The sequence below is a fragment of the Ipomoea nil genome, unplaced genomic scaffold, assembly GCF_001879475.1.
Source record: "Ipomoea nil cultivar Tokyo-kokei standard unplaced genomic scaffold, Asagao_1.1 scaffold2823, whole genome shotgun sequence".
In the NCBI taxonomy this organism is placed as follows: domain Eukaryota; kingdom Viridiplantae; phylum Streptophyta; class Magnoliopsida; order Solanales; family Convolvulaceae; genus Ipomoea; species Ipomoea nil.
This window is the reverse complement of record NW_017619251.1, coordinates 151,244-170,480: the sequence shown is the minus strand read 5'-3', so window position 1 is coordinate 170,480 and position 19,237 is coordinate 151,244. Positions and strand designations below refer to the sequence as shown.

The following is a 19,237-nucleotide window of genomic DNA, read 5'->3' as shown; positions in this document are numbered from 1 at the left end:
ATCAGAGAAGAGTAATGTGTTTTACTTTTGCTGAGTAAGTTACAATGGATGGTATGGTTACACGCCTTGTTGTCAAAGGCGCCATGAATGCTCCCGAATCTCTGAAACATAAACCATTAAACAGTGCCAAGGAACTGGAAGATCACAACAAGACAGAGACAGACACCGTTTAGCATTGGTACTAAAAGTTAATTGAGGTTACCCTATCAGGATCCTTAATTGCAGTCAGATACTTGCCATCAGGAGAAACATCTGCCACTGAATTCAGAAGCACACATATATACATAAGATCGAGTCATATTACATACATTAGCTGCCCCTCCTATCTAGTACTTCTGAGCTGATTCACATGGAGTGTTTATAACAAACTCTCTTGTGCTCGAGTTATACGTTGTGACTGTTTCAATACCTCGAACTTGGGAAATCATAGAGCAAACATCCTACACTATTAACATTCCTGGATGATGAATTGCATTCATTTCATTTGACAGAACTAAACTATATAAACCACTTTCACAGATATTACTGCCATGCCCCAACTTTGACATTGCAAAGAAACCTTTCACTCCATAATTTTCAGTATCCCTCAACCACTCATCATGGCGGCACTTTGTTCCCAGGAACTGGATAGCTCCACCCCTGACATGTACCATTTTCAAAAATGAAAACAAAAGAAAATATAAGTTAACTCTTAAGCAACTTAATCACACTTCTTAAATACCACAGAAACTAAAAAGATTTCAAATATTAAGATCACCTGCCAAATCTGTAAATATACATTAAAATTATTTAGGTAAAATAAAAACAGTACACAAAACAAGAAAAGCAACATATCTCATTCATCAAGATTAACCAAACCATATATTAAATACAAGACCTTAAAAAGGCACATTAATGGTGTTGGCATCTGTAAGCATATAGTTTGAGTACACCTCTCCCATAAATTTAAGAAAAAGTTCAACTAAGGTAAGATGCAAATTACTGCAGATCCAGAAGGCTTTGAAGCAAAAATCCCTGGTATTGGCCTCAAATGTTTTCCATTATCATTGTCAATAACCTGCAAAAAGAGTGGAGGAATTCAGGAAATAGACAATACTTTTAATAAATAAAAGAAAGAACAAATGTTCAAAATTATTCCAAACTATAATAGAAAATTGATCAATATCAAATCACGAACATAAAAAATATTTACCTATATTTGTCTACTTTTGGTCATATACTTGTTTGTCCTTTCACGGCATTGTTTCCATAGTTTTCACTGTTTTTATTGTGAGGCTTCATATCAAATTTGTGATAGATCTTCCCTTCCACAAAGAACAACAGAGTATGGCTAAACTTGCAGACTTGTTCAATCAGAATCATATACTAATCGCCAGAGTCTCTCTCTATACAATAATATGTATATAAATGAAAGGGTAAGAGATCTGAATATACTAATACCTTCTTGCGCCAGCGACCCATGAAGAAGAAGAAACGGCGACCTTGCTTTGCTGTATAAAAACCGACGACGTTGGCGACCTGCGTCCTGTGTGCGCTACTGTACGAAGAACGCCGGAAACCTTGCTCTGTTGTACGAAGACTAGCGAAGATGGCGACGAAGATGGCGGCAACCTCGCAGCATGCGGCGGTGGAAGTCGCAGAAGCAGCCGCGACGGTGGCTGAGGAGAACTTTGGCGGTGGATGCGGTGGTGGCGGAGTCGTGGGTGGCTGAGGGAGTCGTGGTGAGAGAGGCGGTGTCAGGGGCGTCGTTGGAGGATGAGGGAGGCGGTGTAGACGGCGGAGGTGTGGTGAGGACGACATCTTCTGTTAGCTTGAGAGGTGTGAGAGCGAGATCTGATATGATTTTGAAGGTTTTTTTTTAATTTTTTTTTGTACCCAGATCCATTTCCGCGCTGCCCTTTCTTTTAGAAAGGGTAGTGGATATTTTATTCTTTTTTTGTAAAAAAAAAAAAAAAAAAGCCGCTACCTTTTTTATTAAAAGGGTAGCGGATTCTTATTCATTTATTTACAATTATGCCACCGTTCCCTTTTTTAAAACAATACACTACCCTTATTTAAAGAAGGGTAGCCTAAAGTCATATTTCTTTGCTCTATTTTGTACTAGTGCTAGTTCGGTGTTTAAATGCTAGCGTGTGTGTTGTTTGTACCTTCCTATTGTTGATGATGACTTGTGTTAATCATCATTGTTGTTGAACTGTGATCCATCCCTTGATTGAGTATGGTTTCATATCTTCGTTGTGATCCGTTGATTGATTCCTGTTGTGGTGTGGTGTGTGTGGCTGTACCTGGATTGCACGATTTCGGTTTATGGGGCCTTAATCACCAAGGTACGGCAGTGGTCCTCGTGGTGGCCATGAGGCGATTATGGAGTTTGTGACCTGTGTGTCGGGTTCACGTATTTCTTAGGAGGCGTGTGTCGCCGTGTGTGTGATCGGTACCCTCGTGTACTATGAATTGGTGGTCTTGTTGGTGGTTGTTGGTGGGGGACGACGGTCCCAGGAGGGAAAAGGTTGGACTTGGTTGTACAGAGGTCCTGGAGGTAAAGGTTGGAACTAGACATAAGGTTGGGGGTAGCCATAAGGTTGGAACCGGGCATAAGGAAGGCATATCAATTCGTGATTAGTGATGTCACGAAGGCTTGTATAGCCGTTGTTGTGAGTTTCTCTTCTTGTGACGTGTGTAGTCACAAAGGCATGTGTTGCCATTGGTTGTATCTTTATTCTCTTATGTTATGCATGTCGGGTGTTAATCTATTGTGTGATGGTAGATTATACCTTGAGCCGTTCTTGTGAGTCGTTGTATCTCGTGTGGTCTTGGGATGTGTTCCCTTATCTTGTTGTGAGTGCTTAGAGTCTTGTGTTGACTTCCGCTCTTGGCTTTTGAAATTGATATATACTATATTCCGTTTCGAAAATGATTTTGTATATACTATCTATCTATGTATGATATTTCACATGTATTGGTGGGTTACCAGCATTATTCGCTGACCGGGCGTCGTCCCATCTTTTATGTGTTTCTTTCAGGTGATGTGTAGACGTGACCGCGGTCTAGAACCTGCTAGTGTAGTTCCCATGTTTGAGTTGTTATGGCCTATGTGCCAAGGATAGACTTTAGTACTTTGGTTATGTATGGATTTTAGATTATGAATCATGCAGATGTTGGCCTGTGCGTTCACCTCTGGGTGAGCGTGGTATAGCACCCTTTCATTTCCAGTTTATATAATCCTTTTTCAGTCTTCCGCTGTGTTTGATGTTTTGATTAGTTATCTGCATGTTTAAGGCTTAAATTAGCCTGGAAATTAGGGGGTGTTACAGTCCTTGCCATTGATATTTATATATATTGTCCCTTTTGAGTATTAGTTTATAATTGGGGTGCACTGACCGAGAGTAATGTGTGCATTCGCGCTTTAGGTTGTGTGCACTGCAGTTAGTGGTTGTGTGCCTGTTGCATGGTTCTTGTGTGCCTATATTGTTTCTTATTCCTTCTATTGTTAATTTTGGGTAATATTTTGATTATATCTCATCTACTATTCTGCAGTTGTTCTTCCCGATTATGCAAAGAAATCATTTCTATATCGCATGTGTGGACTTTGTGAATGAACACATTGACGTTATTGATAGTTCTGCTTCGACGGAGCCCACTTCGATGAAGTATGGTGAATCTTTTATTCATTTGGTATGTTGCGTTATGGGTTCTTCTTTTTCCCCATTTTTTTTTGGTTTGTGTCGCTTTTTGGTTGGTAGATGATGATGGTACTTTCTCTTTTGTAGCAATTGTTGTTGTTCGAGGTTTTCAAAGCCGCTGGTGAGGGATATAAGATGGGTTTGTGTCTTGATTTAGACCCCAAGAGGATGCCGATGAAGTGGCGGGACTCGAGGAACACAGTCGACAGTGGGGTTTATGCTATGCGCCATATGGAAACTTATGTTGGTCAAGGGATGGGAAGATGGGAGTGTGGTTTAGTTAAGGGCGACAGAGCAGCTCTTGAGCGCTTACGCTTTCAGTACATGAAAGAGATTTGCACTGTAGATATCAATGCCAACCGTACGAGTAATGTGGCGAATGCGGTGCGTTATCTTTCGGGTGGAGGGTGTAGCACCATAGTTTAGGTAATTATATGTTGTTTTTGGTAGCTGTTGGGTGTAGTATATTGACCATTATCAGAATTGGTGTATTCTTTTAACGGTCCATTACGACTTTCACCCGTGAACTTTGTGTATAACTTAGATGCCTAATTTTTGTGAATATTAATCTATTTTTTGTCCTACAATTTTGGTGCATAGTTATTGTTCTTTTTATGTGCTCCCCTATGTGGTTCGTGTGCCATAAACTCATATCGCAAATTGCTAGGATATGTTAAATACTGTTGGCTGCGCTTTTTCTTGTGTGCTCAGCTCACAGCACATCTGTGCCTCGGGTCTCTAAATTCTGTGCACTGGTGTCTAATAGTTTGTAGGCGACGTCACTAATCTTTCGTAGATCAAGAAGATCCTTACGAGATCTCTGCATTGCACATCAATCCAACCTGCTCTAGATCACCAAAGAAGAGTTGCAATGTAAGCAATTAAAATATCCTGAAGCCACACACAGACCCCAAAAAAAAAAATTAATTATAAAGTCAATACACATGTGTATGTAATATAAGAGAAGCACACATCATATCTGCATAATAAAAGACAAACTCTATGGTATTTTTCAAAGAACAAATAAAAACCATTAAAATGTCTGGGTGCCATCCTTTTGTTTGTAAACAATGGTTCATCAAACTAAGTTTTAAATTAAGGACTACATAAAAAACAAAAAACAAAAAAAAAAACAAAAAACAAAAAAACAAAAAAAAACTAAGAAGGAAAAAAGAACTGCACATCGATATATAGAATTTAAGGAAGAAAACATAAAAAATTGAATACTCCAAATCCAACTCACAAATTTTCTTGAAAGATATCAATTTACTGGAGATCATATATGCACAAGATCTATGGAGTAAAAGAAACTCGCCTAAAATAAAACCATCACAAAAGCAAGAATCATCATAAACACATAACAAATAGATCGTGTCGTGCCGTTTTTTTTTTTTTCTTTTTCGCATGCTCAACTCTAAGTAAATCTGTGCCTTGGTTCCCTAAATTGTGTGAACTTGTGGCTAATAAATATATAGGCGTGGTCACTATTATTTTGCAGATGCAGCCTAGTCTTCGTAATATTTTGAGAATAAATATTGTCTTAAACACTGACATGGGGTACAGAGGCTCGAGTGGTACTTTCAACAAAAAAAATTGTAATTATTCCCGGGATAATGCATAATTTTCTGGCAGATACAACTACATTCGCGTACTGAAAGCTTAGCTAATAATAATGTGCCCGACTAGGATTTATTGTGTGCACCATCAAATAAAGTGTGTGCCCTTATTCATAGTTTCAACTCTTTGCAGCCCTATTCTTTCTGGTCTTTGCCTTTTTCTTCGCTTTTGGCTTCAGTGGGCAGTTATGGCTGTCATATCGTACTTCTTCGTCGCAACAATCATGTCGTCCTCATGCCCTCCATGGTCTTCCTCATCAATTGTTGGCTCCAGAAATATGCAGTCGTTATCATTCATAGATGTTCCATTACCACTGGTTTCGCTTGCGTCCATGGCTGCGCATAGAACACATTCTCCCTCCACGTCCGTATTGCTCTTTCGCTAATGAACATCGCATGATCCTAATTAGTATTTGATTCCCTACCATATTCAAACTCCTTCTCTAGTCATATTTAACGTAAATGGATTCTTACTATAATTAAACATGGTGTCAATTCTCTTATTTGCCCTCTATTAATTATTCTGGGCGCGAATTATACTACTATATGGACAAGATCCCAATCATTAAATCTCTAGGATTGGATGGATATGATTTATCCTCATAGTCCTCTATATATTGTAGTCCTCATGTGAACTCAACCATCTATCTATCTATATATATATATATATATATATATATATATATATATATATATATATATATATATATATATATATATATATAGGGGTGGAGTGGGGGCAGATACCCCCATAGTGGCTCCGTCCATGAGTATGATGGACTCAATCCAAATTATGTACATACAATAAAATTATTATACACAATTAATTAACATATTATATACATTTTGTTATAAATAAATGTATATAATTTATTACATACATAATAATATATTAACAAGATAAACACAATTAGGATCAGGATTCACAATGTGCGGGCATCAAGACCGTTAAATAAAAACTAGGGATCCTGTCTAAGGGTTTAATTTGGACCTTCATTTTTATTTTTTATTTTTTGTTTTGAGATGCAACCTAAATAGAATAGAGTAAAATGTAAAGACATAGACAATAATAGCATTCTCTTCGTAATATGTGATAAATAATTCAAAATATATAGTTACATCCATAGATATTGTTATACCTCAAGCATTAAATTCGGATAATCCGATTTATGCGATCCCCTAACTGCGAGTAATTTGCCCAAACTTTTGACAAAGCAATCTAAATTGGACGGCAAATTATGCTGTGGAAACGTGCCCATCCTGTCATTAAAAAAAATTGTTTTTTCACTTATCGTTAACGGCGTTTTTCTCTTCGCAATCGTATTGTTTCATCTTCAGTATGAATCTACAATGTAGTAATTATGAATCTACAGTATAGAAATTATGAATCTACAGTATTAGATTTGTGAACATGTGATAGAGCTATATGTTCATAATTTTATAAATCTATGCTCATAATTATAGAGCTATATATTCATAATTTTCGATATTCCCAAATGTTGAAATCTGTATTCACAAATCACAGAACTATATGTTCATAATTTGATAACTATACAGTTTAGAAATTATGAATCTACAGTACAGATATTATGAATCTGCAGTATAGAAATTATGAATATACTGTATAGAAATTATGAATCTACTGTATTTAAATTATGAATTTACGGTATAGAAATTATGAATCTACAATTTAAAAATTATGAATCCACAATATAAAAATTATAAATCTGAAACCGTGCTCACCTTGCAAGGTGGGCACGATACCACGATATAACGTTTCAAATTGGACATTTTAAACTGTAGTTGTTATATCATAGACCAGAATCCACCTTACAAGATGAACCCGGGTTCACAGAATAATGTCTTTAAATTGTCCAAAATTAGGATAGAAAAAGTTCACCCACCGCAAGAATAGTTTCTCCGTGGGCTGTGAGAGAGAAAGAGTTGAGTTCTCTACACAAATATTTTTAAGCTCTCTCTGTGTCCGTGAAATTTTAGGTCTCTAGGTGGGAACCTGCCAGCCTATTCAGTTGTTATACCATGGATCAATGTCTACCTTGCAAGATGAATCTGAATTCTTTTTTTTTTTTTGAAAAGAGCCTGGGCGGCATTCATTGGAAATATGCTGAAATAGAGTGTGGCGGACCACTGTCCGAGTACATAGGTGCTGAATAATTAAAGGCCGAAGTGGCTAAAATATGTGCTAAACAATTATCTGATCTAGAAACATAATTAACTGAAACATAATCAAAGGAAACCATCCGGTTTCTGCAGGTGTCAATGGCATAGCCGAGGTACGAACGTGGTGTTTCCTTCGGTTGCGATAAATACTGTTGTAGTGACAAACAGTCCGTTAGTATGTCTACCGATCTCTCTCCACGATCCCATAGCCAGGATAATACTTCTTTACATGCAATTGCTTCTGCCATAAGCGGGGAAAAACAGTCTATCAATGGCGCCTGTAGAGCTGTGATATACGATCCCTGTTCGTCTAGGAAAATTGCCCCAACAGCGGCCTTACTTGTGGCCTGGAAAAAGGCCGCGTCAAAGTAACATCTCTTCCGTACGGAGGCAGCCGCAAGGAGTGTGGCAGCACGGTAGCAGGCTGCAATGCCGCACTTTGGTGCTGCTCGGGGATTGCTGTGGCCAGTCCACGCAGAGCACGTTGCTGCATCGGGCGGTCCGGGTGTGCTATTTGCCATGCCCGGATCGCTGCGGTTACAGTTGCAATTATCTTTTGTGGTCTGGGCAAGTATGCATCCCACACAGCTCCATTCCTCGCTCGCCATATATAGTATAGTAGGCCTACTGCATAAATAATTCCATCATCATCTAGAATATTTAATATGTCATTAAACCAAACATGAAAAATATCTGTGATAGTACTGGGGATTGGAAAGCGAGATTGTGCCCAAATGTTCCTTGTATAATCACATTCAACCAAAGAGTGCATAACATTCTCATGCATAATCCCACACATAGCACATGCTGGGCTAATCTCCACTCTCTTTATAATGAGGTTCGTTGTTGTGGGCAATATATTATTCAAGGCTCTCCATAAAAATGTTTTCCATCTCGAGGGTACTCTGAGCTTCCATAATTTGGGCCATTTATCAAACATCCCTGTCGTCTGTACATAATTTCCCACTATTTGCCTGTAACCGCTTTTAACTGAATATTCACCTGTTATATCACCATGCCAATACCACATATCCTCATAATCTGGTGCCACTGGTATTTTCAATATCCGTGTCACATCCTCCGGAATGAAAATATCAGTCAAAATATCCTGGTCCCAAGCCGCCGTTTCTTGATTTATTAATCCCATTACAGTTGCCTGTGCCAAATAGGGTGGTTTGTCAGTGATTATTTTCGCATTATTCTCATCCTGAAGCCATGGATGATCCCAGATAAGAGTTCCTTTCCCATTCCCAATCCTGCGCCTGACTCCCCCACAAATTAATTCCTGTGCAGCCATAATACTACGCCAGCAGTAACTTGGGTTATTTCCTATACAAGCATCAAAGAATGTCCCTTTAGGATAGTACCTGGCTTTATATATTCTGGAAACCAGTGATTCAGGTTTGGTGAGTAAACGCCAGGCCTGTTTCCCCAGCATAGCTAAATTAAAGGCATGCAATTCTTTAAAGCCCAATCCCCCATACTTCTTAAGGATGCATAATTTATCCCATGCCTTCCAATGGATGCCCTGATCATCCTTAGATCTCCACCAGTAACGATTCATAGCTCTCTCAATGGCTGTGCAAGTATTCATAGGTAGTAAAAAGACACTCATAGAAAAGGTGGGCATAGACTGTGCCACACTTTTCAACAATACTTCCTTACCCGCCTGTGAAAGCAATTTCTTATTCCAGGGCCCAATCCGCTGTCTTACCTTATCATCAATATATGAGAACACTGCTCTCCTATTCCTGCCCACAAACGATGGGAGTCCTAAATACCTCCCAAAATTCGGAGCCTGAACCACTCCCAATATACTGGCAACCTCCTCTCTATGCTCATCCCGCGTATTCTTACTATAGCAAATACTTGACTTATAGTAATTCACTGCTTGCCCAGACATTTCCACATACACCGATAAACACTGTTTCACCACATTGGCTTCCTGCGCAGTTGCTCTAAAAAAGAGCAAGCTATCATCTGCAAAAAATAAGTGAGATATAGGGGGGGCTCCCCTAGCTACTCTGCACCCGTGTAGATCTCCTCTCAATTGTGCCTGCTGTAGTAACAAAGTCCCTCAGCACAAATAATAAAGAGATAAGGTGACAGTGGGTCACCCTGCCTTAATCCACGAGTCGGGACGATCTGGTCACTTCGTGTTCCACTAACCAGTATACTATATGAAATTGAGGTCACACACAGCATTATCAAATCCACCCACCTTTCATCAAAGCCCAACGCTAACATCATACCACGCAGGAAGGGCCACTCCACTCGGTCATAGGCTTTAGCCATATCCAGTTTCAAAGCCCCCCACCCTGTGACTCCACATTGTTTTCTATTCAAAAAATGTCCTACCTCAGCAGCAATCAAAATATTATCCGTTATTAGCCTGTCAGAAATAAAAGCACTTTGGGTGTCAGATATAATATCCCCCATAAGCGGTTTCATCCTGGCAGTTATAACCTTAGCCATAATCCTGTACACCACGTTACTCAGAGCTATCGGTCTATAATCCGAGACCATCTCAGGGGTATTTTTCTTTGGGATCAATATTATATTTGTATCATTCAGGCAAGTTGGAAACGAGCGAGTATTAAGACAATTCATAATATAGGCCGATACATCACCACCCACTATATCCCAAAAATGCTGGTAGAAGCCCGGATTCATTCCATCCGGTCCTGGTGCTTTGTCAGGAAACATTGAAAATAAAGCACTCTTTACCTCACTAGCATCAAAAGGCCGCAAGAGCAACTCATTCTGTACTTGTGATACCCAAGAGGCTATATTTCCAAAGAATTCCCCACTATCTCTTGGGGAATCGGAGGTAAAGATAGTCTTATAATAGTCATAGATAACGTTCCTCATGGCTTCACCCTCCACCCAATTCCCACTACCATTCATAATTTTTAAAATAGTATTCTTTTTCTTGCGATGAGATGCATACCTGTGGTAGTATTTCGTGCTAGCATCCGCGTTCTTTAGCCAATGCTGCTTGGCTCTCTGCCTCCAGTATGTGTCCTCCTGGGCCTCAATACGACATAGGCACTCCTCCAAACGTTGGAACTCAGCCAATGAGACCGGATCATTACACCCCCTCAGACGCAACTGTTCATTCCGCAGGTTTCTGATCCGCTCACCAAACTTATGAAAATGCTCTCCTCCCCAACACGATAAACGATGTCCACAAATAGAGATACATTCCTGCAACCCTCTTCCTGCGCCATCGGTCCATGCCTTCTCCACCACATCCCTACATCATTCATCATGCAGCCATGCCATCTCAAAACGAAACCCTCTTCTCAGACCACCCGTCCTTTCCCGAAGATTCAGAATCCCAAGGAAAAGAGCAGAATGATCGGACTTTCGGGTTAATATATTTTGCACACTAGCATCCGGCACAATCTCCCGCCATCTTTGGCTAGTCAAGACCTTGTCTAACCTTTCCTCTATCCAATTCGGTGTGCCTTTTCCTTTTTCCCAGGTAAACGGATATCCCATCATTGGCATCTGCGCTAATCCACATTCCTCTATAGTCTCACCGAATCCATGCAATAAACTCAGAGGATGAGGGTTCCCCCCCCCCCCCCCCCCCCCCCCCCCCCCCGCTTCTCAGATTGATAAAGTAAATCATTAAAGTCTCCAATCATCACCCATGGTAGATTTGATCTGCCAGCTAAGGTACGAATAAGATTCCACGAGTCTCTCCTCTGACCCCTCTGCGAAAAGCCATAAAATCCAGTCATTCTCCACTTCTCAAACCCCGGCATAGTCACCTCAACATCCACATAGTTTGCGGAATAACTAATCAATGTCGCTGTATTATTTTCTCTCCACAACAAAGCCAATCCACCACTCAAACCAGAACTGTCAATACAAAAAAGTCCATCAAAACCAAGTTTAACCCGAAGACGCTCCGCATGATCACGGTAAACCTTGGTTTCTATGAGAAATACAAAGTCGGGTTTCTTGGAGGACACCATGTCCTCAATCACGCGAACTGTCTGTGGATTACCCAAGCCACGACAGTTCCAACTTAAGGTACTCATTGGGACCGGCGGACCTGATCCACAGGTCCCGCCATCAAAGAATCAGAATCAACAACCATGTCCCCATTCAAAACACTCACCTCCCCAATTTCCGTCCTCCTTCTTTTCGGATCAACCCGAACCCCCACCCCCTCACCGCCAACGCCCTCACTGCCCAACCCACCCACACCGCCAATATCCGAACCCACCCGAGCCGTAGGTTGAGACACCTCCACCCGAGTTTGTTCACTCCTTCCAACCCCAACTCCCACCGCCATTCCCCCTCTCCCACTCCCATAGCCAATCTCACGCCTCCTCTCTTGGCCTAGTTGAAACCATTTTTCCCCCAACACCTTGGCCGAATTTGTACCCCCCGCCCTCATCGACGCCCCAAACGGATATTGTTCCGGTCTCAACAACGAACGGCGAGCTTGTAAGCAAAATTTGTCACAATTTATATATTTATTGCTCACAATTTACATACTAAATGTTCACAATTTACCTATTATAAAATTGTGAACATTCAATATATAAATTGTGTATTTTGAACCGAGATTTACTTTGCAAAGTAGACCCGGATCCACACAATAATTTGTCCTTAAATTGTCCGAAATTAGGACAGAAAAGTTCTGTCTAAATTATGATTTAACCTGGACGATTCAAATGTTATAAATTATAGCATTTCTTTACTCGAATATCCCAACACCAAATCATTTATCAATTTATTTAACAAATTAAAATCAACTCACTTACAATTTTCCTCAAGCTCATTGTGCTAAAATAATTACCTCAGGACTAGAAATTCTTATCCATCATCTAATGTTGAGTTAATGTCCTCCGGACTTCTCTGAATATAGTGATTTTATCAAATTTAATCATAAACTTTCAATTAAGCTAACCACCCGTAATCCTTCTACTTCAAATTTTAACCAGTCATAGGGTGTGTTTGGTTGGTGGGTTTTGCACATAGGAATGGGTATGAAAGTGATTGTTGTTGTTTGGTTGATAGGTTTTTAGAACCCTACTATGGGTTTCGAATACCCCATCAATTGAAAAACTCATACCCAAATAAAATAAGGGTTTCATTCCCTTATTCATTCTCAAGCACTACTATTAGTAACCATTCTCATTCCACCCTACTACCAAACATGTTAAATACCTTCATCAAAACCCATTACCATTACCAAGTATTTGATACCCATTCCAATTCTAATTCCTATGTGCGAACCAAACACACCCATAGTTCTTCTGTTAGTTTTAGCCGTGTAAAAAAAGGGCTAAGTCGCCTTTTAGAAGGATCAAGGGATCACAGCTAGTTAACATTTGAAAAGTTGAAAAATCACAACTAGTTAAAATTTAAAAGTTGAAGGATCATATATGGTTAACTTGAAAGTTGAAGAACCACGAATCATTAATTTGAAAGTTTAAACTAAATGTCGTAACAAAATTACTATCTTCGAAAAACCCTAAATGACAATAACTCATCTAATATTATATTGGATTATTTAATTACCTACTTTGCAACTTCAAATAGTCACATAAACATTAATCACATTTAGGGTGTGTTTGGTTGGTGGGTTTTGTCCATAGAAATGGATATGAAAGTGATTGTTGTTGTTTGGTTAATAGGTTTTCAGAACACTACTATGGGTTTCGAATACCCCATCAATTGAAAAACCCATACTCAAATACAAAAAGGGTTTCATTCCCTTATTCATTCTCAAGCACTACTATTAGTAATCATTCCCATTCCACCCTACTACCAAACATATTAAATACTTTCACCAAAATCCATTACCATTACCAAGTATCTGATACCCATTCCGATTCCGATTCCTATGTGCGAACCAAACACACCTTATAAAACTCATAAGATCACAAACATTAATCACATTTATAAAACTCATTAAGATTAAAAGTGGAAGTAACCCTATCACAGTATCACCTGCACAAAGTAACAAATCTATATTGCTCAATCACAATAACAATAGAAACTAAACTTTTATTATTGGTATGCCAAACTGCATTCAAACATACATATAACATATATTATATGCATATATATACACTCTCTTGAAAAGAATGATTTACAGACTGATATATAATCAGTGTGATCTCCTCTAAGCCTCTCAGCTCCAAACTACATTAAAAACCGCCAAGATTGGCTCCTTTTAAGGTTCACAAAGAATGCAACTGCAGAACTGTGTTGTCAAATGATGTTGGAACACTAACAATGATGTCTATCCTCGATCAAATCACGTCAAGCACATAAAACAGATCAAGACAACAAAATTATGTTCTTTTCATGCATAAGATTCGAGCAGAGGCGTTCTCGGATCTTCCCCAGATCTACCACTGATATAGAAGTACAATACTAACTGTATAATCCCGAGAACTGCTCCAATCCCATTCGGTACCTGGTTATACATGGGGGGAAAATGTCTATTATATGGTGTTAAAAACCGGGGAAAAACGCTTTTTTGCTGGTTCGTGATGATTGATTGTAGAGGGGAAGAAGTGGTAAGAAAACCGCACTTGAAATATAAACTACTTACAGAAATGAAGAGATCATACAGGAGCAATCCATAGGCGAAGAACGAGAGACTCATCAAGAAAGTTGCGAGCGAGAGATAAAATGGCATGTATTCGACACTTCTCGTCTTGATCACCAAGTTCTACACAAACAAACAAAAAACGTTTAACAAAAGTGAGCCTCGAGATTCGAGAAAAGAAGCCAAATTAAGGAAAAAGGTGCTTGTGGGTTGGGTGAACTTACAATAATGAATAGCGGAGAAGCAAACATGGAAATGAGGGAAAGGACAGACAAATATCCGACGAAAATCTGTCGAGTGGGAGGCTGAAACGCAAATATGCTGACAGAAACTATGACGGCAAACACAGCGAAAACGCCTAGCAACCACCCCAAAGTTTTCAACTGCACGAAAGACACTATCAGTGTCAGTTTTATTGAATTAAATACCTTGAGAAGCCATTATATATGGTTCACCTTTTTCGTTCTCTCTGCATATACGATGAAGATGGTGATATATGCCAACTGGAAAACTCCTCCAAATGAATTGACAGTGAAAACCAGTATGATACCAGGAGTGACGATAGGGGTGGCATACCAGAGGCATATTAAGCAATTCAAGAGGCCATATATATATGGCAATTCAGAAAACTGTTCTGTTGATTGGCTTCTAATAATTCTCCTGAATGTGGGTCTGAAACAACACATCCCAATATCCCATCAATCCACACACAAACATATATTGACTAACAAGTAACAATTCTACCTTCTCTTCAAGGTTAGTTAACTTACATTGGAGATACAAACAACACAAAGGCAAAGACATTCCCTGCAATTGGTCAAACAAACCAAAAAATCCCGATTTAAATCACATATATTAACATGGAAAAAGAGAACCCATCCCACATAGCTGTTGTATATCAAGAACAGCATCAATCTGTTTAACTTTTAACCCGTTTGGTTGCAAGGAGAGAATTAGGGGGGAAAGGAATAAAGTAGGAATAAAATTTCATTGTTAGGTAGACAGGAATAGAATTACGGGAAATTTCAATTATAATGTTCGATATATATAGAAATTGAAATGGAATAAGTAGTATAAAGATCAAAATGCCCGTGTAATTGCAATTCCTATGGACGATTATTAGGGATGGCAATTCCTCTCTACTGAACATGCTTAGTGCAATTCATCCAGACATTTTCACAAAGAACAGAGAAGAATGCCTAAAAGATTCAACATTTACCCAGAAGTGATCCAAAAAAGAAACTGTTTTTTTAAGCTGTGATCCACATTATGAATGTTCCATCTCAACTCTCAAGAGACCATTCCATTATACAGCATAATTCAGTTCAGATATATTAAAGGAAATCTTTGAAATTAAGTAGACTTATTATTTATCCCAAGAATCTCAACTCACAACACAGTTATTAAGGGAACCAATAAAAGGACATACACTTTTTAAGGAACTAACAACACAGTTATACATATACCTTAAAGTCCCCAAATTTACTAGCTTTAACCACAGAATCTGTAGGCACAGTTTAAATTGATTCTGTTCCACTGCCCAATTCTTCATACAAGACATAATACTACTTACCCTTCTCATATATAAAGACAATTTTTCCAAGAAAGCTCAAATTTAACCCAGAAAGGCATTGATACCTGCAACTCCAGCCGCAAAACTACAAATTGAGTAGACTGAAGACAAAGCCAGTGGAGACATTGTTGGACCCAAGCTGTTAAAAGTTCACCCACCACAGGAACGGCTTCTCCTTGGTGGCTGTGAGAGAGAAAGAGTTGAATTCTCTACATAGATATTTTTAAGCTCTCTCAGGGTGCATGAAATTTTGGGTCTTTAGCTGGGAGCCGGACAGCCTGTTGCTTGGATCTTGGGTGGGAGTATGGGACCCAATCGCATCAAAATGAAAATCTTTTAATTTTTAAAACGTGACTCGTTAAATATAGTACTCCCTCACTATCATTTTCGCCATGTTTGGTAAATAGCTGCTAGTTGTCAGCTGATTGAGTTAATTAGAAGGTATAACTAGTTGATAACATTAGTTGATTGTAGGAAAATATTTGGTAAATTAGTTGTTAGCTGATAGCTATTTGGTATAATTTTTTTTCTCAAAAAAGCTAATTGAAAATTTTTGACTTTTAGCATTTTGAAGTTACAAAAAGCTAATTAATCAAACATTTATATTGATTTTTTAATCAAGTCAAACAATTAATAGTGATCAAATAAGTCAAAATTGACTGATAGGCTAATTATTTTACCAAACAGGGCCTTTATGTATTTGATTTGGTGAACAAGGCTTAGACTAAAGTTATTTTTAATTCAATTTTTCATAATATTAAGTTTAGTATTAATATATAAAATTTATATATTTAGAAATTACATTAAAATATAAACACAAAAAATTAAATTTAAAAATTAGTAAAATATAATAAAGAAAATATACAAAAAAAAAAAAAAAAGGAGAGTTAATTAGATCAATGAATAGTATGAATGACAAATAAAATGAAACAGATGAAGTAATAAATAATGCCAGTTGCCTAGTTGAGTCAAATTTGTATTATGGAGTACTAAATATTGTGTTCTATATTTTGGTTTTATTTAATTAGTTTATAATTAAATTACTCAATTTATAATAAAACAATTTTAATTTCTTTGAGTACATATGACATTTTATTTGTTTAATTTGTTTGAGATGAAGAAATCTGATTTGTACGTTATTTGTCAAATTAAAGTTTTTAATTCGACAGTCAACTAATTGAAAAACATTTGTTTTCAAAATAAAATTGAAAAACATTTCATTAGACAAAATTTACAGCATCAGTACTTGAAGTTGAAGAAAATCTTACAATACTTTTATGCTAAAATGCCTTTTTAAATATTTTTTAGAGAAAAATATTTAATTATATCAATTGAGTTAAAAAAGAATAGCATTTGATAAAAAGAGTAATGGTATATTCCTTTACAAAAATTGCTCACTAATATTTGTTACATGACAAACTTGTTACTTTTTTATTATTATTCTTTCTGTTCTATTTTACATATCGTACTTACTATTTATTAGTTAAATCAATTCTTCTTCTTCCTTTTTTTTTTACTAATTTTGTTTAATATTATTTAATAATTTTTAAATTTAATTTTTTTAATATTTAATAGCACTTTTAATATAATTTTTAAATATGTAAATTTTATACACTAACAGTAAACTAAATATTGAAAAATAAATTTGGATTATAAATACCTTGGGTTAAGCCCTGTAAATTGCACTACACGTAAAATGAAACAGATGGAGTATTACGTAAATTATTTATCAATCTATGGTGAGAATAGTCAATTCACAAGTAGGAATAATCAGTGGGAATATTTCTTTTAAAGACTTTTTTTTTTTTTAAATATTGTCACCACAAGGAGTGAAATAATAAAAATGCATTTTTGATAAAATAAAATAGAGTTTATTACTGAAATGGTCCCTCGACTATTACGAAATTATCAATTTGGTTCTCGATAATTTTTCGTGTCCAATTAAGTCATCGACTTTGAAAATGTTAATCATTTTAGTTATCCGTTTGCTTTGCTGTTAAAGATCTGTTAACTCGGGACCAAACTGGTAATTTTTGCTGTAGTCAAGGGACCATTTCAGTAATTAACTTTCAGAAAAAATGGTGCATGTGATGACCAAAATGGTCCCTTGACTATAGCAAAATTATCCGTTAACGGATGTCTAACGAAAAAATAAATGAAATATCAAATTAGTTAATATTTTTAAAGTCGATGACTTAATTGGACACGAAAATTATCGAGGATTAAATTAATAATTTTATAATAGTCGAGGAACTAGTAATAAATTCAATACAATATTATAGTAAAAAGCAGGGTAAGAAGTTTCGTAGAAGGACAAGATATTTGAAATGAAATAATGTGCAACACATGTTCCTAATACAAATACACCTAAAGTTGTGGTTAGCATTACTGCATGACTTGACAGCTTGGGAATCATAGAATGAGTATCATATCGCACAACCAATCATGTATTGCTAAATTGACCAATAATTTGTTGTCGAGTTAATGCCACATGGGATCTTTCGAATATGATTATTTTGTTACGTTTAGTTTTAAAATTTTAAAATGACCATCCGTAATTCTTTGACTTTCAAATTATTGCCATCCATGATTCAAGTTTACCTCTCATATATGATCCTCAACTTTCAAAATTTGACCAGTTGTGGTCCTCTTGAAAGGACCATAGACAGTTAAAATTTGATAATTGAAGGATTGTGTGGGGTTAACTTGTATCCCGGATGGTAATAATTTAAAAATAAAAAAATTACAAGTGGTTAATTTGAAAATTTAGAACTAAACATGGTAAAACAATTAAAAGAGCATTGATGGTATTAACTCCTTGCTGTCACAAACACCATTAACTGTACACCTACCAACTAACAACAATATAGGATTTAAGGATTGGTCATTAATTGGTCTCTCTTTTTCTTTTTCCTTTTTGTTAAATCTCATGGTCCATGACAAAAGGATGGTTTGAGTATAATTGTCTTTTCGGCACTTTGGCCTTAATTGCTGTGGGTTCCTTCTTGGTTCTTTTAGCACAAAAGCAAACGGCCAAACACTCCATCAACTCACCACACATCAATCGAATCAGGTCTCAATTGCACATTAACAGACCGTTTGATTACACGGAGAAAATTAAGAGGGAAAATGAATTGTAATTGTGCTAGAAAGAAATAAGGTAGAAATAAAGTATGAATTCAAATTTCATTATTATTTGGTAGGAAAAAAAAAAAATTACTGATAATTTCTAATACAATGTTTGGTATGTATGAGAATTAAAAGGGAATAAGTAGAATAAAGACCAAAGTATAGATGTAAGATTATTAGGGAGGCAATTTGGTCCTCACACTCTAAAATTCTGAAATTGTAATTTCATAGAACTGCAATTCTTCCCAACAAAATTCTGAAATTTTTCGTTTCTTGAAATTAAATAGGAAAGGAATTGCAAATTCTTTTTACCAAACATGCCATTAAGTTGGTTTATTAGTGTAATTTGACTTAATAGTCCTAATTATATATTGCTTCGAAATTTCTTAAGTAATCGATGTAGGACGTATAAATTATAGTTATAGAATTTTGACATTGTATTTAAAAAATAAAAAAATCACCTACAAAAAAA

At 37.0% G+C, this 19,237-nt stretch overlaps 1 protein-coding gene and 1 long non-coding RNA gene across 2 annotated transcripts; both read right to left on the bottom strand.

The window, feature by feature from the left end:
* Positions 1-616: 616 nt before the first annotated feature.
* Positions 617-18,502, bottom strand: LOC109158568. The gene is made up of 3 exons (XR_002050410.1): positions 18,489-18,502; positions 13,275-13,289; positions 617-690 (listed from the first exon to the last, which is right to left on the bottom strand). It is a non-coding gene; the product is annotated as an uncharacterized LOC109158568 (long non-coding RNA).
* LOC109158567 (bidirectional sugar transporter SWEET2a-like) lies at positions 13,494-15,894 on the bottom strand. The gene is made up of 6 exons (XM_019306458.1): positions 15,702-15,894; positions 14,834-14,870; positions 14,519-14,735; positions 14,288-14,446; positions 14,067-14,186; positions 13,494-13,928 (listed from the first exon to the last, which is right to left on the bottom strand). Exons 1-6 carry the CDS (start codon positions 15,760-15,762, stop codon positions 13,815-13,817), a joined length of 708 nt encoding a protein of 235 aa, XP_019162003.1. The 5' UTR covers positions 15,763-15,894; the 3' UTR covers positions 13,494-13,814.
* Positions 18,503-19,237: the final 735 nt, after the last annotated feature.